Consider the following 19,300-nt stretch of genomic DNA (forward strand, 5'->3'; position numbering starts at 1 on the left):
GGCCAATTGTAAAGAGTGACACTCACTTCTGAATAAATGCTGAGGTGGAGAGTGGAAGGTCCTTTCTGTTTAGTGGTGATTCATGCGATGACGTATCTAGGAAAGATCGACAACGCCAGTTGCTTTGATAGTATTGGAAATCACATAGATTATATAAATGCAATTTACTACATATTGCTTATTCCTTGACTATAAGTTATATTTATAGATTTCCTTCCTTTTAACCCGGTACCTACAATTCAGGTACTAAAAGTTGAGGCTCTCCTAACTCTCACGTGGCAATCTTGGATTATACAGCCAAAGCACAACCGTTCACTACATCTAAGCTTGAAAACAGCTGAAGGTCAAATCTACAGTCAGAGATTGTTTGAAATGCTAAAATGCTAGTTATTCGCTTTAACGTCATCAACGCCTCTGATTCAGCATATCTTGAAACAAATTATTGAGACTGCTCGCCATCGGCCCTGTCGATATTAACTGACGAGCTGCCGCGACAACATCTTTCATACCCATGCTCAATGTCATCTGAGTAGCCCATTGCCATGGCTTTGTAGTACCCCCGGGCAGAGCATTGTAATACTCCCAGCCCATGACGCCACCAAAGTTTGGAAACTGCTCAATTAACATTGCTAGAACAGGTCCAATCTTATCCTGGGACACATAACCCTGTGATCCATTACCCGGGTTTGTCAACAGGCCATACACAATCCGCCGCGGGGACCACCCCTGGGAAACCATAGTAGAATACATGCGTGGATCTTCGGCAGGACCCCAGCCATTGTAGAACTGGGCATTGTACCAGCTGATCTTGGAAGCTCGAGCCTGCTCGAGTTCACGATAATCAAAGCCTGATAGGTTGCCAATGCCAAGTAGCGCAGCTGCTACAGGAGCCAGGGTAATGATAAATGCATCCCCCAGATCAGCCTTGAGTCGGTCAATGAGTCGGATGACACCCTGCAAAGACATGGTCTCCTCAACATCGAGATCGATTCCATCAAGGCCATGGCGACGAATCATGGTTAGGAGAGGATAATAAAATTGTTCGAATTCGGCCCGGCTCCCGTCCAGCCGCGTGAATGAACCGGGGGCCGCCCCGCCTAGCATGCCCATCACTTTCACACCTTGCCGCTGCACGAGGGGCACTTCGGCCCATAGGGGGTCGAATTTGGCATTGTCTGGCGGATCATCGTTGAGAGTGATATCTCCTGGTTCACTGTTCAGGTGAATTGCCGCGAGAATAATATGTGTTATCCCGGTGTTGTTTTCGAGGAGCGGGAGCATGGACACATATTGGCCCCCGCCTGGGATGAGTGTTTGGTGGTACAAGATCACCCGCGGGCGCTCGCCAAGTCCACCTCGGATAGGTGGCATTTTGATCAGCGTGAGATGGTGGATACCCAGATATATGTAATTTGTAGCAGGTTTATTCAACGAGCTTCCCTTTGTGAGAGCTAGGTAAAGCTTTAGTTTTGGCGATTGACAGCTGGGCAGCTGTGGGGATACGGAATCCTTCAAGTTGCTAGCGTCTCAGAGAATTGACCACAGAGAAGCTTGGAAATAAATAAAACTCCAGATTTATGCCATGAAAAATCCAAGCAAAAATTGAATCCGGTGAATATCTCTGCAACACAAAGTAGTAGATCGGACTGAACCTGTGGACTACGCGCGATTAACCCGAACCCTCACTGACTAAGCTAAATGGTATATGTATCCATTTCTGAGCAATGCTACTAGCTCTTTACAGGTAATTATGGTTATTGCTTGATCAAGTTAGACTAAGTAGTTTGAGATACCTTCTACGGCATCTTCTTCTCATCCCACACGGGCCTAGACCGCCTCAATACTAGAACCATGGACACTGATCAATATACCCATGGCCTTGGATTCGGCTCGTTGGACAAGACCTGGAAATGACATCAAATTTGAACATCGGATTAGTGCTCCGGCAAATTGAAATAAGCAACTAGGAACATAGTCTATGTCAAGGTGGACTTCTTCCAGACACACACGAATGATATGTATCTGTCTCGGAGAAGATAGAAAGCGGACCAAAAGATTTTGAAGGGAATGTCATATAAAGACAAGCCACCATTGCCTCCGATGAGCTGATGGAGGCAACATAGCCGTTTCTGGGGAGTACATAAGTTGCGGGCTATGCCCATCAAACTGGCCTTGTGGCGAAGCGATACCTTCTTGCGGAACATCGTATTCTCCTGATATCAATTTGCACACTCGATAGCATGATGGCTATGACCAGAGGCACTGGGATCATGTCACGTCCGCTTCTTAGACTGCTTCCATCCACACAGTCTGTGAATGTCGGATTGTGGCATCGCTGTAGTGTCGCCACAGTACCACCACCCAATCGCCCGCATCATCCAAATCCTGGCAATTTTTCAAATCGCCCACACGAAGAGCTTTCAGAAATAGGCCACAAAGGTGGACAAAGGGGTGGGAAAGCTACTGGCGTGGGTGGGTTCCATAATATGGATCCAGAGAAACAGGTGAGAGTACCGCGATACCAATGAATAGGACCTGTCGTTAATCGTATGAACGTAAATTTATAGCGTGCTATCGCTTCGAAAGGCGGTCGTGCGAGTACTAGGAAAAAGGGACCAGGGAGAAAACCACCAGGGAACGGTGAAACTGAGTTGGAAGCCGAACAGCGCGGCCGGTCGCATGAACCCTCGGTGGTCCCACCTGGATTTGAAGAATGGAAGACAATGGCTTAAAATTTTTTTTTCTCGGGCTGTTCATTTTAGAATCAATTGCAAACAGCAAACAATCAATATGAAACATGAAACATGAGAGAGGAGAGAAGTAAGAAGTAAGAAGCATATCAGAAATACCCACTAGTCCTAAAAGGGTAGTGGATAAACATTAATGCCTCAGGTGTCCAAACACAACCCCGTCGCGAGATTCTTCAATCTTTCTTTTCTCCCCGCAATTTGGTTATTGTTATTTCCCTATTTACCTTAATATCTTTCATTTGGCAAATCTTGAGTGCAACGCTCGGGGATTGTATTTGACCTCTGCTTTGGCAGTTTTAGCCTTATCGCACCCTTTTTGCGCATCCGCACGCGTGCGCAACCATGGCGAACACAGGCTATACCTCGCCATTTCCAACCTCACATGATACCATCGGGCAGTCCACACTGATCACGCCTCTCTTTATGCCATCGTCTCCTCCACAACACCCTTCTAGTCCATTGGGGTCTCCGACAAGCGCCCAAACTCCTGCAACTGCCCAGACTCCTACAGCCGAGCGCGTCGCAGCGCACCATATCAACCAAGGTTATGGTCACGCTGCTGATGATGAATACCATTCCGATAATGAAATGCAGCATGTTCCTCGGCCTCCTTCTCCTAGAAGCCCGACAGGCTCAGACCTAGATGCACGTCTCGCCGATTACACCTTGGATTTTGATAATTTCCCTAGCGGGCATTTTGCATTGGATGGGAATGAGGAAACCCTGCCACCTTTCCATCAAGATGTAGATAAATTATCTGACGTTGAGGGCCCGGAAGACTTTACTGCGAATATGGAGAAATACCTAATGGGGGACCTAGAAGACGGAGAGAACCGCGAGGATGAAGCTGAAGAGGACTACGGATCAGTACGACGAACTTTCCGTAAGTCGAAGCAACCTGCGATTGAAGAAGAAGCCGACTCTGGGGAATACAGTGAATTCGGACCGCCAGTGGATATGTCGACCCCTTCACATCTGTTGCACCGAACTAGCGCTCTCCGCAAAGATTCGACTCACTTGGAAGGTATCGAGGAATACCCCGATGATGACGAGGCCCAGGATCCCGCATCTCCTTCCGTCCGGAAATTGTCGGATGCCTCCAGTCATGCACCGGAGGAGCAGAATGAGGATCTTCGCCAGCTGATCGCACAACTGCAGCAAACGCTGAAGGAACGCGATGAGCAATTGCAGAAAAATCGCAGTCGTGTGCTCGAGGCTGTTTCTGCCGGTGAGCAGATCCGTCACCTCCAGACAGAATTACAGCGGAAGAACGCTCTCCTGGAGGAGGTACATGCTAAAGGTAACGACGAGGCAATCCTGCGCGAGCAAGTCCAGTCTCTCCAAAAGCAAAATGAAGAGAATGAAAAGCTATTGCGCCAGTCGAGCATGAATGCAACGGATTTTAATCCTCTTTTGAACCAGATTCGTGAGATGCAACAGCAGCTCCAAGCCAGGGATTCACAAAGCCCTTTGGACAAGGAGCGGTTGGAGACAATTGCGCACCTGCGCCAGCAACTCAGTCATTCCCAAGAGCAGGTGCGAAAGCGCGATGAAACTCTAGATGAGACATTCACCAAGCTCAAGGAAGTTACACGGGTCAAGGATGCACAGATACAGGATAAAAACTCGGAGATTGATCAACTCCAAGCGCAGATTGATGACTACGGACTGGAGAATGAGAAGCTGGAGTCAGAACTCGAGCGTGCGCACAATGATTATCAGGTTCTTGAGGAGCGTTTTATCGACCTGGAGACTAGAAATCGTCCTCTGGAGGAGAAGAACTCCACCCTGGAAGCAAACCTCACCCGAGTTCAATCCCATATGGAAGCCCAGGAGAGTGCTCTCAAAGCTGCAGCTGCAGAGCTGCCTATCAGCGGCCATAGCACCTACAGTGAGATTCTTGACTTGATCAAAGATCTGGGTCCAGGGGATCCCGCATCCCCACTCCACTCACCATTGAAGGACAAGTTTGTGGATGCCCAGGGTATGCAGCAGCAGCAACCAGGCATGCCAAGCATTGCAAGCCTTCAGCAAGAAATCCAGGAGTTATCAGCCGCCCAGAAAGCCTCAGATACCGAAGCAGCGCGTTTGCGTGACCAGGCAACCGAGGCTCAGACCCTTATCAAAAATATCGAAGCTGAGAATACACGACTCTCCAACCGGGTGGGTGAGCTCACAACAGCCCTAAACAAATCGCAGAACGACCTGATCCAATCGCAAGAGCAACACGCCGAATCCCTCGAGACCATCGCCCGCTTGCAAGAAGACAAGGTCGCCGAACCTCTCAGCCCACCCCCCTCACCCCCAACAGCACATGGAGCTCTCAACCCAGAGCCAAGGGGGCCGGACACAGCAATGCTAGAGGCAAACCACCAAAGCCAGCTCCGTAGTCTGAATACCGCACACTCAACGGCAGTCTCCACGCTACGCGCTTCGCACGCCGAGTCAATGCGCAAAATCCGTAATCTCCTCACAGCCGCTGAGCAACGCGAAACCAATCTACGCTCGGATCTTGAAAACCTCCGCACTTCATCCGCCACTTCCGAAACCCACCTACGCAAGAGTTTCAAATCAGAACTCAGACGTTTGGAAGCCGTCATCGCAGCAAAGGACGACGTCATTGCCGCAAAGGATGAAACCGCCGCTGCGATTGACCAGCGCATCGCTTTGTCAGTGGACAAACGTGAGCGCGAGTGGGAGCGGCGCATCGACCTGCTCCTCAAGGAGCGTGATCGCATGGCCAAGGCTTTGATGGTGAGCTGGGGTGAGAAGGAGTTGGGTCGTGGCCCTCTCGCTGAGGGCAAGGAGAACCGCCGTCGAGAACGTGATGGGGATGTCAAGAGTGGGCAGGCTTATCGCTACAAGTATGCTCAGAAGCCGAAGTCCAAGAGCGCGGAGGCTAGGGCTTAGATGAGTCGATTTTTTGATATGTCTCTCTGGGGTTGATGTACTTTAGGTTGTGGACTGCATTGTGCTTCTTTGAATCGTCTTTTAGCGGCCTGGCGTACTTTCCGGTATGGAACTCGGGGATGTGAATTTGCATGTTTTGGCGAAGATTGCTCTGTTCTCGCTTCGAGGCGAATTTGAATCTTGTCTTTTGAGAGTGCTACCAAATCAATTTGTACTGATATTTTACCTTCTCTGTGTTTAATTATTGCTTAATTACTTGTATTACTGTGTTTATACCAATATCTTCTTAGAGTAGACCTAATATAATACGCTACACAGCATCGAAGATGACTAGCCTTCTATACAGCCCTTTAAGGGTGCACCCCTACATAAGCTTTTATATGAAAGCCATATATGGCATGAGTGCGAGGGTGTCTCGAGTACCGTGACAGAAGCCCTAACTTCAGCAAGTATACTTAGAACAGAGTGCGGTAATGCACCACTGACTAGGAAACATCTCGATGGTTGCGTGTTTCACGAACCTGATCCTAGATCTATTGTGGAGAGACTCCCCATTCATGTTGACTAGGCTGACAGCGAAAAGCAGCAGATGGAAGTGAATCTCGTTGCTCCAGAATATCTTCTATTGTGACGGTTAGTCTATAATGGACGCACTATTCTTCTTCCAACCCATATTTCTCCTTCAAGGTACTCTCCCAATCACTGTATTCCATCCAGTCCCCATTGACATACATCATGTCTTGATGCTCTGCACTGCGCTCCTTGACACACTGAGGTCGCGGAGGAATAGTCATGAACTCGTGAGTCCGGTCGCATATGCCAACAGACAGCGAACCGTCTTTCAGACGTGGAAAGCATTCCACACAAAAGACTATGATAAACTCCATGTCACAACGCCAACAGTGGACTAGTCCGTCGATGGTGCAAAGACGTCCACACCCATCACAGAAAGGCTGGGCATCCATATCGCCAATCTTATCATTGAGGAAATCTATTTGGTACCAAAGCGACAACCAGTTGTCGTAGTCTCGCATGGCGGCAAATATCGCAACCAAGTGAAGGAAGCCGGCCCGGTTGCCAAAGCCATCACTCCAACTAAGTGGACGAATGGCGCGTTGTAAAAGTGATTTGAAAAATTTCTGGGCATCATCATCACGTCCGCACCTTTTGTAGTAAATACCGAGTGTGAGGCGAGATGCGAGCTGTGGTAAGTATGCATCCTGTGTGACATCTTCGGGGTTTCTTTCCTTCCTGTTTAAGTGGAGGGGACGCCCCATAACAAGCCGTTCGAGCAGTTGGCCATATCTCAGACGCTCTGCCTCAGAGCGATCAACTCGGCAGCATTGTTGGAAGTAGTAAGAGCACAGGGAGTTTGATGCGGTACGGATAACATGATATAGGTTACCTTTCGCTTGACTTGGTTTGTAGGTCTCCAATATGCGTTCACAAATGCGAGCTCCCCCTTCAGGGTCAACGCTAAGGCACTGGAGCAAGAAAGAAAGGCTCAATTCCAACTCAGCAGCTAGTATGGCCTTCTTCTGTTGGCGAGCGGTGATGATGGCAGCTGTGAAAGCTTCTTTGAATAATGTAAAACATCCCCTCCGGATGATCTTGGGGCCAAATTGAATCGTCATGGCTTGCATATCTGGTTGTTCGAGCAGAAATTCGGTCAGGTGGTTCAAGTCCTCACTAGGGGATTTCTCTTTCATCATTTGGAAAAAGTCCAATATCAGATCACCGTCGCCAGCGTTATGGTAGTAATCCAGGATTAATCGAGCACATGTCGCACAATGGCCGTTGTAAGAATCATAGGCGGTTTGAAGCACAGAAAAGGCTTTTTCCTTATTTCCGAGATCCGAGTAACAAAATGAGACACTTTCGTACTCATGGTGAAGTATTTTCGAAATTTCGTAAGACTGCTCCTTTTCATTAAGCAGAATGATGTTGGTTTGGTAAATCCCAAGAGCTTCGGTAAACTTGCTCTGGTCACGGTACATGGAAGCCATATAAGAACGGAACTCCCACAATTCCGGGTCCATTTCCAAAGCCTTTTGCAGATATTCAATATACTCATCGAAATGTAATATCCTCAATGCTTGCCCGACTCTACCATACCAGTGAGCATCATGCTCAGGTTGACCCCAGTCTGCGATCTGCAGGATATCCTCTAGTGATCCAAAGTTAGAAATGCCAGAGTCCCAAAGCTCGTTGAACATCGCAAAGATCCTTAGACACTTGATTGGGTCCCATAAAGTATTTCGAGTCCAATGAGAAGCTATATAGCACACGATTGGGCGTAGGACTTCGGCTGGGCTTTCAGCCATGGCATTGCTATACCAAATCTTAATCTCGTCGGGAAGAGCCTCTTGAACATCAGGGTCGCCAAGCCATTTATTCGAAATCCTCAGAGCATTACGGGTGAAGAACTCGAGATGATCCGGCGAAACAAATGCTTTGAGCCCTGACTCATTAGACAGCAGCTTAGCCAACTGAAGGCCAATGGTCTTTTTGTTGTCTTTAGTAATCTGGCTCATATCAACAGCGGTGAGGAATTCAACAAGAGATCTACAGGCATATGGTCTTAGCGCAGATGCGAGCTCCTCTCTTGACGACTCCTTGTTCTGGATAATTTCAAAGCATCTACTCAACACCAATGCCTGAGCCTCATGATAATTGACTCCAATATACGGAGAATTTGGTCCAGCCGAGACTTTGTCTTCCTGGCTTCTGAAAAACTCTCCGAGGGATGCGTGACTGAAAGAGACTGTCGTGGTCTTGGGATCAGAATCGAAATCACCATTCGAGGGTTCTTCATCCTTCTCCAAGTCGCACTCGGATGGTTCTTCGAAATCGCCGTAACCCATTAAATTATTTCTTCGTTTGAGATCTGTAGTGGAAAGGCCATCGTCACGGGTCAGAAGAAAAATAGAGGCAAATTGTACCCGAAGAGAGCCCTCTGGCCATATCCAACCCTCTCCTTCGGGGGACCTCCATTTCAGCAAAGCGTCAATCTGAAACAGAGACAGAGGACTCGGAGCGCACGTTATCCATGCCAGTAGCTCATTCAACTCGGCGGCATATTGTGGGTTATCTGTGCAACTTTCTGAAAAGCCCCTTAGGACATGGGAGATCATCTTTGTTAGGCCTTTTGGTGCCTCGTCGAGCGTTTTTTGGATTTGGCTGGTGTTTCTGATTTTTGATAAACCCTCTAACATTAGCCCAACCCAGAGAAACATCCCTTGGGAGCGACTAGACAGTGTTTCGATAATTGTTCGCTTGGTAGGAGCCGGGAGCTTCCGCAAGTAGATGGACTTCGCAATGATAGTCCTGATGTAATGCATGATGTCCTCGCGATTATTCCCTTCGGAAACGTCGATGGTCTCAATGTGAAGGGTTTCCATCAAATCATCCATTTCCTCGGCAATTTGTGGTCTGCCCAGCATCAGGAGCTGGATGCGACCACCGAGCCGGATATCCTTCGCCAATTCAAATAGCTTGAGTCGATCATCGATGAATGCTTCGTCGAGTGCATCAAGAACTAGATAAACTGGACCTTGTGAAGATTTCTTCTCGTCGATTTCGTTGCGCTCGTTATCGATGAAAAAATTTAGAAACAGATTCCTCCATAAACTCTCAAGCGTGCGGATATCCTCGGCACGATCTAAACAATCAATGATATGATTAGCATAGGTAGAATTGTATTCTGCAATTTGAAATGCGATATCACGGAGAGCTTGATGTGTGGACCGGGTTGTGGTGTTATCGTCCTTGAAAAAGAAGAACCCCAGTGAAACGTCTGGCTTCTGCATAAGGTGGTAAATCAAATTGGTAGCGATGTATGACTTTCCAGCCCCTGGGTTTCCGGAGATCCATAGGACTGGCTTCTTTCCAGTGATCCAATTGCTAAACTCCGTTTCGTCCAGTATCCAGTCTCCAGTTTGCGGTACGCGGTTACGATGCATTGTTGTGTATCGATCTTCGGAGGTCCTGGAAGGCCGTAGTAGACGCCGTAGGTTCGCGGTTATCCTTTCCTTGCTGGACATCTCAGTCTGCAGCTTCGTTTCTTCTAATTGTCGAACGAGTTTCTTCATATCGGAATTCACGCGCGCAAACCCTCCTTTCACTTCTGTCAGTGTCTCGGCCCCAACCAACGCATTTTCCGCCTCGACAAGCCTGGCAAATTTGGCCATTGCCTCTTTCCCACCGTCACTGCCAGAGAGCAGGCTTTTGCCATAGCTAACCATTCTCCCGTGCTTTACCTCTTTTCGGGCAAAGGCGAGTACCTCCAAAAGCGCGGTCAAGATCTGCGTCAGTTTGTCGCTCAAGTACTCGGAAATAGTCTGCTCCGAGTATACTTGGAGTCGAACGGTAAAATCCTACGTCATGGCGGTTAGCATCTAACTTTCCACCCCCGAGAAAAGTCAACACCATGATAGACTTACTTTCAATGTTGACATCGTTTCTATAATAGCATCATATTTGTCTGAGACGCCCTTGGCAGCTCCGAGCAATAATTTCACTCCACTGAACACATAGGCACTAGGTGGATAAGCCATAGAGACACAGCCGCCCACTACATTTCCTAGCAGTTCAATCGGGATCATGGCATGCTTGACAACATCTCGAACGCGATGTCCCCGGTCACGGAAACCGTTGAATTGACTATTTTCGTCGTCGATTACTTTCAGCAAATCCTCGACTGTAGTCACCCGTAGAACAGTGGAATCTTCCAGTTTTTGCTTTGCAATCGTTTCATATTGTTTGATAGCTTCCGTCCATAACGAGGCCACCTGAGAGCTCGACATGGTCAAGGCGGAGAACGTATATGTACAAAGTCTTGTATGAAAAGGTTAAGTAGAAATTCCATAGTTAGATGGAAAAATGAACTCAGCCGCACCACATCACTGCGGGGTATTTTGTCCAAATAAGTGGTATTGTGTATTTGGGGGTCCAATCGATGGTGTCCAAGTCTCTGTTTTTCACGATCCGCCTAGCAAATGCCCAGTACAGACTTGATTATATAATGTAAATTACAGAACATAGTTAACTAACTAGTTAGTTAGCCCTGGAGAGGATCGACCCTCTAGTTATCCCGGTATACCAGTGATACACCAACATATTTTGTGAGTCTGATTCAGATGCATACATACCTGAATTGATACATACTGCGAGTGTATACCAGCCCTATCTTCATGGGTTATCTTAGAGAGTTATTAGTTCATTATACCTGTACGCCTTTCGTTTCTATTTCCCGCTTCCAATCTATCCTACACAGTAGGAAGTCCCTTTCATCTTTTATGAGAATTATACACAAAGCCGGTCGAATGCTAGGTTTGACCTACCCTGCCGTCCAAAGGTGTCAGCTCGGGCGAGAAGAGAGGCATGCATGCACGCCACGAACTCTTTTTTTTTTCATTTTTTGGCGGTATATATTACCGATACTACCACTAATTAACCTTGGAACTGCATGTAGTAATATCTTCTAAGGCTGAATTACTACATGTATTCCAATAGTATGCATATCACTCTCTGTACGGAGGACATACCTAGGTACATGTGGATAGTGGATATAAGGTACGGACCGTAGAACCTTCCAAGGTTGAAAGTATAAGTTGATTGGTCAGATGGTCTGTTTTCCCTCGAAATCCATGGTTCCGTCATATTTAGTATCAGTTAGGGTTAGGTAGGTACATATTAACAAAATACCATACATAGTCGTACTGACAAATCTCTATAATAATCACTAACCCAGGCCTGTGCTAAGATCTAGTGACTCAATGAGCCTAGGCCTAAGAGCCCTCATAAAAGCGGCTGCTAAAATAGGAAGGACCTACCCGCCAAGGAAAATCTGTTATACAACGTAGGCACATGCATATAAAACAAATCAAATATCACCAAAACAGTGTCCGACCAGCAGACAAACAGCTATTAATACTAATTCCCTTGTTTTCCCCAACTAACCTCAATAAAAGCCCAAACTTGTCCGGTTAGCTCCACGATACTTCGTCTGATCAATACAATTAGACGGCAACTCCAAGCAAGCAGCCGAGGCAGGTCTCAGACCATCCACCACATGTGGGTCAAAAGAAGTCTCCAAGATACAGCTTAGAGGGCCGTTCACGGCACCAGGTGTACTGCTGCGCGGACGACGCGTGCTGGGGTAGATTACTTCGACGTCGTTGCGGCGGGGGATGGGCGCTGGCATGGAGCGAGCTGAATCGTAACGACGCTGTTTTGGCCAGTGAGATGATTGGTGTCCATACTGACTCTGCGAGAGTGGGGTGTGGTTTGGGTCGAAGTGGTAGGAGGAGCTACGGGCAGGGTAGTGGATGATGTTTTGCTGTTGCGTTGTCTTGCGAATTGAGTTAGGGTGCACATTTGGTCCTGGGCCTTGTCTGCGAGACTGGGAGTATGCTCGAGGTTGTGGCTGGGAAGGTGGGCGTGGGGTGAAGTTCGGGTGGTGTGGGTGGTGAATTGAGCGAGCTGCGGGTGCGGTGTAGGCTGTTTGAGAGCGGCGGACCTTTGGTGGGGAGGGCGGGGTTGGGACTACTTCTGGTGCGTCGGCCGAGTTCATTGTCATTGTTCGGGCGTGGTGGCCCTCTGGGTGTACGGGCTTGAGTTTCGGTTGAATATTGTCAGGGCTTTGGGGGAGGGACACTGAAGAGCCATCTGGGGTGTTGCCTTTTGGGCCGAGTTGGAAAGTCGTGGATTGAGGGATTGCTTTGGGCATGCTGTCTGGTGTCACGACCTGCTTTTCGACGTCTGATGCGCTGTTGGGGTCTGCAAGGGCCTGGATTTCAGGATCCGCTGATAATGGAAGTGACAACGGGAAAGACTTTGGCAGAAAACGCCTTAGAGAAGAGAGTCGTCTAAGAGAAGACAGCGACGGCTTTCCTCTCTTATGACTGGTGTATTCCTGAGGAATGCCTGGGAGCTTGGGAAGAGGTGCATCAAGAGCACGGAACTCGTTGGCCGTCTGTGAAGTAACGACAGTAGACGTGCGCGAGATGGGATAGAATTCGCTAGCAGCCATGCTTTGTGATCCAGGAGAGATGCGGTGTGGAGTGTCGGGTGAAATCGTCGTTCCAGACATAATCTCTCCGTATGTCGAACCGTCGGTGTTGACTCGGAGTTGAGGTCGAAGGCGGACTGGTGCAGGATGGCGGATGCTAGGATGGCAATTGACTCTGTTGGCGATTGGGTCTAGAGACCAGAACTCCCCGGGACCGTTTCCGTCGTGTTGACGGCAAAGATAGAAAATCTCGTTTTTGAGTGTTTCCTCGCTATCCCAACTATTGCCAGAGACGATACTGCCATCTCTGTTGAATTTCTGGCGCTTGTATATGCCAAGAAGAGATACATCGTATGGTCGATCGCAGAGCTCTCTCGCACAGTACATTGTGCACACGGTGACCCTGTAGAATACTTGTCAGTTCGAGTAAAGACCACATGGCGTGAGAATGCAGCGTACATTGAGATAACCGACACGATCACAGATGATCGGTGGAAGGCACAGCTTGTACCGACTCTCCAAAAACTTGCATCTGTTCCTTCCGGGAGACAGTAAACCTGCTGCGCCGCAACCACTAGACCAGCTACACTTGTAGCTAGCCAAAGCATAAGATCCAAGCGAAGGACATATGTGCATACATTATGCAGAATGGTCTTCTGGGTTCCGAATCCACCAATGTTGTTGTATTGCCAAGCGACCAAGCTTTGGAGGCTGACAAGTGGCACCGAGAGAAAAGACTGAGTAAAGGTCAGCAAGAGAATATAATAACCATATGACTGAAGTCAAACATACTGCGACAAGTGCAAGTACAACACTCAGGGTCATCTTTGAGTCAACCTGGCCATTACCGTAAACATAGAGCACGAGCACCCATTCCAAGATAGACTCGAAGAGTAGCATGTATAGCGCAACAAATATCACAAGCTTTGTCCATGTGCCCTCCTTTCGAGGCGTAGCTGAAAATCCAGACGTCATGGTCGCGACAGCTTAAGCACTAAAAGGCGAACCCTTTTCTGTAACACTCTTCAAGCTGTCTGGGCCTCGGGAACTGGGTAGGAAAAAATGCGAGTGTGTTGTAGGTCAAGGACAGGCGTATTGAATGCGCCAGGTCCAGATAGAACCCAGTTGTAGACACGCTTGAGCTTCATCAATTGAGTGCAAAGAAGAGCATACATATGGATGGCACGAAGAGGAGCATTAAAGGACTAAAGAGGAATTTAATTAAGGATCTTAGGCCTGGAGCGCGTCGACGCGAATATAGCGTGGAGGGGCGGAATGCAGTAGCTGGGGGGCGTGCATGGAAAGAATCCAACGCCTTGGGGATATTCGGGTCTGTAAAGAATAGTCCATCTTATTTTAATAGCTTGGAATGCTGAGGACTTGCTAGTGGCAGGGATGTATTGAGGGTTTGGCTGTTGTTGGTGTTATCCCTGTAGATCTGTCTGTACAGACGTCAGTTCGTTTCAGCCCCTAAGAATGAAATATTTGGAGCCAGTTTTCTCTCATAAGAATTCAGTATAATTATTTCTCCGTGCATCGAAGGGTTGTGGTGGGAGGTGAAGATAGGAGGATGGAGGCGATCGTGCCCTAGATCCCTCGATGACGTCGGTCAACAACCACTTCAACAACCAACAATCGTAACAAATACTTTGAATACTGCAATCAAGCTCATGACATTATCAATGCCTCCTCATTTTATTATTTTCGTGTCAATAGCTCATCGCTTAATGTAGTTCCGACCGATTCTGTATGCAACACGTGATCTTAGGGGTGACCTTGTGAGTAAGGACGAGAAATGAGCCATGATCCTAGATCACAACCTAGATTCATCAACATTCTGACGCATTTGACAGGTACTTGAATGAAGTGTCTCTGATAGTTTGGCGTTGTGGAATGCGCTCCTGATCTGACTGTGAACAGCTCATATTGGCTGTAACCACCAGGCGTAATGTTTTTTTTGTAAATGACAAGTTGGAGATATGAACCATAAATGTTGGCAAGGTCATGTCTTAACAGGGATAATGCTTTTATCGACAGTTTAAAGCGAAGGGTTGTATATTCGCTTGGAAGTTGAAGCTGACTGTGGTCAACATGATGAACTTGGCCGTTATATATAACATCAAGTATTTATCGCGAAGTCGGTTGGGTATGAAAAACATTATACTAAAAACCCTAGGCTCTGTATACTATGCAACAAGAGTTTTGAGGGAGCCTAATTCGTCCACAGACATCTAACCTTGATTTCGCTATCATACCGTCTAGATCATACCATAGAAAATGCAGTAGGAGTAGCACTCCTTAGTTAAAACCACAAATTCGGCAAAGCTGTATGGATTAATACTTGCTATACTAACAACATTGAATGCAACATAGAATCAGGAAGTGCAATACATATAAATGTCAAGCATTAAGGTATGAAATTATAATCTTCATCAACCACCCCTAGAGTGAGTAAGCTATGTCCCCTGCCCAGGTGCTACACCAGGTGCAAAATTAAATGAGGTTTTGCTCAATAAGTACGTTCTCTCTTTCTCCTTTCGATTTCTACAAGGCAACAAAAGAGTGATCATATATGTAGATGAACTGGAATGTAGAGAGTCCTGACTTGCCCAAGTGATTTTCCTACCTGCAGGGGGGCGGGACACATGTGAGTAATCACAAACCCCCTCCAAGGCTCCCTTGGACGCTTTTACTTCCTCTGTCCCCTTTTCAACACTTTCTTAAACACCCCTATGGCATTCTTGCTCCAAAAGATGGAACGTTGCACTGTTGATATATCATCATTTGATATGACGATCCGACGAGCTGATACAGCATTGAATGCTTTGTCTAGACAATTTTCGATGTTAAGCAGCTAGATCCAGGTCAGACTATTTTCTCTTGAACATTTATTTATCTCCATTGCGATGCAATCTTTCACCCACAATCATAACCAGGCAGGAGAAGGTCGGATTGACAGATGGCTTTCAACAGGAGCAACACATATGAGAGGTTGAAGGAACTCCAAGCAGCAGTGACACAATACACTCCGGCACTTGCCCTTTTGAAGGTTGTGGGGACACACATTAGATGATCTCGCTCGTAGGGGACCCGATGTTCAGAAACAAACATCAAGGGCGCACCCTTTTTTGTCATGAGACATTATAAAATATACATTTCAAAGATACTTTACTGGACTTCCTAGTCTTCATAACCGCCTGGACCTTGAGTCACTAGAAATGCCTGAGGTATCTATAGGTGGCTAGCCTTTGATCTTACTGAAAGGTGGTTTGTAGTAGCAATCATGTCCTCATTCTTCAGTTTTGTCTATAGATTTTAAAGGAAACAAGGGCCAATTTACAGCACAGCAATGCACTCAATCTCGACGTCAGTGTTGAGAGGGAGCGTCTTGACCGCAACACATCTGCACGATATACGCGTTAGCAACACATCAAATTATATATGCAGACTCACGCGTATTGATGCGCAGCTGCAAGCATCACACCGCATACTACGAAAAGAATGGAGGGGGAAATATGACTCCAAATGACCCCAACGATAAAGAGCGGGGTAAGAACTCACGTCCGGCAAGGCTTCACATCACCCCAGTATTGCATATAAACAGAGTTCATCTCGGCGAAATCATCCATGTTGGACAAGAACACATTGACCTTGACGACCTTGGTGATATCGGTGCCGGCTTCCTCGAGGATGTGGGTCAGGTTCTTGATGCATTGGTGCTGTTGGAGGTTGATTTTGTTAGCAGTCTGAATCGGGTCAATTTAGGCTTGCTGGTATCTTACAGTGTGGGCTTTGACATCACCATCAATCAACTTGCCAGTGGCATCCATTGCGACAGCGCCGGAGCAGTAGACAACGCCATTGGCGACGATGGCCTGGGAGTAGATGCCGGGGAGGGGCTTGGGGGCCTTGTCAGTGAGGATAGGGGTCTTGGTGGACATCGTGAGAGCTTCTGAGAGAGGTAAATAGAGTGCGACCTAGGGATGAGGCAAACTTATAAAAATAAGCAGGAGGTTACCCCCTGCGCGGGGAAGACGCTCTTTATCATCCGGAGGGTAGCATCTGGAGCTACGGCTGCATCCCACATCGGCCCGGACTAAAACGTAACAAAAGGCTCCATATTGGACGATAGCACAGAGCCAAAGAGTATGAAATGGCTCATGAGGGGCTTTACGAGGGGTATGGCGGATATCGACTGGAGATTGGGATGGGTAACACTCAAATAATGGAGACGACGGGGGGGGGCAACTGCAACAGTCCTGTCGATCATTGCCTAAAGTAGCTGAACAGTGGACTTATCAGCTTATCAGCGGTGTTCTCCCCGCATTGTTCTCTCCCAATATCCCACCCTCTGCGTGGGGGTGGACTTACTTGAATACATAGTCTCAGGCCTTGAGACGCTGAAAGTATAGGACCCATCTCTTTCTTCCTACAATAACTTCAAAATGACCGCTGGCATTACTCAACCACCGTATCCGCTCCACGAGTCCGTAAAAGACCTATTGGACCCGGAGTATGTGGCATTCTATAACGAACATGTCATCAGTAACCAACAGGTGCACCTCCGGCCCGTGGAGGCGTCACGCACAAGTGGAGTCTTGATCCCTGGTGCAGGTCCTATGCTGGAGGTGGGTAAGACTCAAGACATTACGGTTCAGCGACGAGCTACCGAGGGTCCAGCAGTACCCATCCGATGCTTTACTCCCAAGGGCCAGGCGCCTCCGGGTGGATGGCCAGTGATGCTGTATTTCCACGGCGGTGGCTGGGTTCTAGGTAACATCGACACAGAGAATGTGGTTTGCTCGAACCTCTGTGTACGAGGAAACTGCGTTGTGATTACAGTTGACTACCGGTAAGTCAGCAAACTCCACTACCTATTCATGCCATTGCATACGTAACCTTGAGAAGTGTCAACCTAATTTATCTTATGTTCTTCTAGTCTCGCACCCGAAAACCGCTGGCCTGCCGCAGTCCATGACTGCTGGGAAGCTCTCCTCTGGTTGCTTGCTGATGGCCCCGCTGCACTCTCAGTGGACATATCCAAAATCGCAACCGGTGGCTCCTCCGCCGGCGGAAACCTTGCCGCAATTATGACGCACAAGGCACTGACCCTGTCGCCGCCTGTACACTTCAAAGCCCAGCTCCTCTCTGTTCCTGTCACAGACAACACTGCCACAGTAGAGAACAACGAGTCATATCGTCGATACGAGCATACCCCCGCACTTCCCGCACTCAAGATGTACTGGTACCGTGACCACTATGTCCCCAATGATGCGGACCGTACCAACCCAGAGTCAAGCCCGCTGTTCTGGCAAGGCGATTACTCGCAACTGCCACCCGCACTTGTTATGGTTGGCGAGTTGGATGTCCTGCGTTCGGAGGGCGAGCAGTATGCGGAGAAGTTAAAAAACGCTGGTGTGCCTGTTGATTTGCAGGTTATGAAGGGCATGCCGCATCCGTTTTTGGCTATGGATGGGGCATTGTCTGAGGGAAAGAGGTGCATCACTCTGATGTGTGATGCGCTCCAAATGGCGTTTTGGACCTGAACTAGTGGGTAGGCTAGACGGAGGGCCCTGTCGCCCATATATGCCTCGGGTACCCATGGTGGTTTCCACGGGTCCTTGTTTGCCTTTGTAGTTCCAAATATATTTTGACTCTTCCTTCCTCTTCTTCCTTTTCTTCCTCTAACTTCACTTTTACTTTCATCTTCCCCGCATGACTAATTGTGAAGTTGCTGGGCTGATAAGAACAATCTCCAAGCCGAATCAAGTTCCAAAGAAATTCAGGGTCAATATACAACGCGCGTTTGTCCCTGCCAGCAGACGCCGACATCCCCTACCAATCATCATATATATGGAGGTAGATTCCCTCATCGAAGAATTCCTCCGGTCAATTTTCCATTGAAAAAGGAGTACATGACGATATTGGAATTTCTTCGACGGTATCCTATACCTAATTCAGTAACCGCCTGCGATTTCTTTTCTCTTCCCTTACACTACGCCCTCTAGCATCGCTGCTATCTTTACTGGAATACCTCATACTTTATTATACAAACTGGTTTGCTGCTCGTGCCTCGCCCCTCCATGCCTCACGTGGTATGTCTTCTGGTTCCGTCCTGAGAAGTCTAGATGTACTCACTGTTTTGTTACGCGCGCCGTTACAAGATGCAAGCGTTAGTTCTATGGTTAACCTGACCGGAAGGCCAGATGAGCTCATCATGGCATTGTCCGTTCGTCCTGATAGCCGCAATGTGGATTGGGTTACGGATGACTCGGGTCTCAACATCTACCAAATCCCTGGTCACACCAACGGTGTAATGGCCATTTTAAGCTAGTGCATTGGTGTCGCGGCTATTTGCGTCTAGGGCTGTCCAAACTGTTTGTTCTGGACATATAGCCTTTGAGCAGTGCGGCAAGTGAAAGCTAAAGATCAGTCGTGAACCACAAGTCAGGGTTCAAGCTGTCGCCTGGAAGTTTCATGTTGCTTCTCCACCCGCCCCCTCTCTGTTACACTATAAAACATTCGATCGCACATGCTTGTAGTAGACTGAGTGTTTAGTTTGCTTACTATTTGCCAGGGTATAAATGCCCTGCTTCCTATAAAATGAATACCAGAGATTTTTAACTTA

General features: G+C 47.8%; 6 protein-coding genes across 6 annotated transcripts; 2 read left to right on the plus strand and 4 right to left on the minus strand.

Annotated features, from left to right (window-relative positions):
* Nucleotides 1–405: 405 nt before the first annotated feature.
* Nucleotides 406–1,371, minus strand: PGRI_061040 (putative class III chitinase; the record flags this gene model as incomplete). The annotated part of the gene is made up of 1 exon (XM_040793818.1): nucleotides 406–1,371. The coding sequence occupies one exon, from the start codon at nucleotides 1,369–1,371 to the stop codon at nucleotides 406–408; it is 966 nt and encodes a 321-aa protein (XP_040648673.1).
* Nucleotides 1,372–3,092: 1,721 nt separating this feature from the next.
* PGRI_061050 (putative spindle pole body associated protein SnaD) lies at nucleotides 3,093–5,660 on the plus strand (the record flags this gene model as incomplete). Its single annotated transcript, XM_040793819.1, has 1 exon — nucleotides 3,093–5,660. One exon carries the CDS (start codon nucleotides 3,093–3,095, stop codon nucleotides 5,658–5,660), a length of 2,568 nt encoding a protein of 855 aa, XP_040648674.1.
* Nucleotides 5,661–6,313: 653 nt separating this feature from the next.
* PGRI_061060 (NACHT and TPR domain protein) lies at nucleotides 6,314–10,465 on the minus strand (the record flags this gene model as incomplete). The annotated part of the gene is made up of 2 exons (XM_040793820.1): nucleotides 6,314–10,036; nucleotides 10,103–10,465. 2 exons carry the CDS (start codon nucleotides 10,463–10,465, stop codon nucleotides 6,314–6,316), a joined length of 4,086 nt encoding a protein of 1,361 aa, XP_040648675.1.
* Nucleotides 10,466–11,622: 1,157 nt separating this feature from the next.
* PGRI_061070 (uncharacterized protein) lies at nucleotides 11,623–13,647 on the minus strand (the record flags this gene model as incomplete). The annotated part of the gene is made up of 3 exons (XM_040793821.1): nucleotides 11,623–13,075; nucleotides 13,132–13,409; nucleotides 13,465–13,647. 3 exons carry the CDS (start codon nucleotides 13,645–13,647, stop codon nucleotides 11,623–11,625), a joined length of 1,914 nt encoding a protein of 637 aa, XP_040648676.1.
* Nucleotides 13,648–16,008: 2,361 nt separating this feature from the next.
* PGRI_061080 (putative L-PSP endoribonuclease family protein Brt1) lies at nucleotides 16,009–16,613 on the minus strand (the record flags this gene model as incomplete). The annotated part of the gene is made up of 3 exons (XM_040793822.1): nucleotides 16,009–16,075; nucleotides 16,234–16,391; nucleotides 16,455–16,613. The coding sequence occupies 3 exons, from the start codon at nucleotides 16,611–16,613 to the stop codon at nucleotides 16,009–16,011; spliced, it is 384 nt and encodes a 127-aa protein (XP_040648677.1).
* A 504-nt stretch (nucleotides 16,614–17,117) lies between these two features.
* On the plus strand, nucleotides 17,118–18,218 carry PGRI_061090 (alpha/beta hydrolase; the record flags this gene model as incomplete). The annotated part of the gene is made up of 2 exons (XM_040793823.1): nucleotides 17,118–17,524; nucleotides 17,612–18,218. The coding sequence occupies 2 exons, from the start codon at nucleotides 17,118–17,120 to the stop codon at nucleotides 18,216–18,218; spliced, it is 1,014 nt and encodes a 337-aa protein (XP_040648678.1).
* Between the last annotated feature and the right edge of the window lie 1,082 nt (nucleotides 18,219–19,300).

The sequence above is a fragment of the Penicillium griseofulvum genome, assembly GCF_001561935.1.
Source record: "Penicillium griseofulvum strain PG3 chromosome Unknown contig_95, whole genome shotgun sequence".
NCBI classification, from domain to species: domain Eukaryota; kingdom Fungi; phylum Ascomycota; class Eurotiomycetes; order Eurotiales; family Aspergillaceae; genus Penicillium; species Penicillium griseofulvum.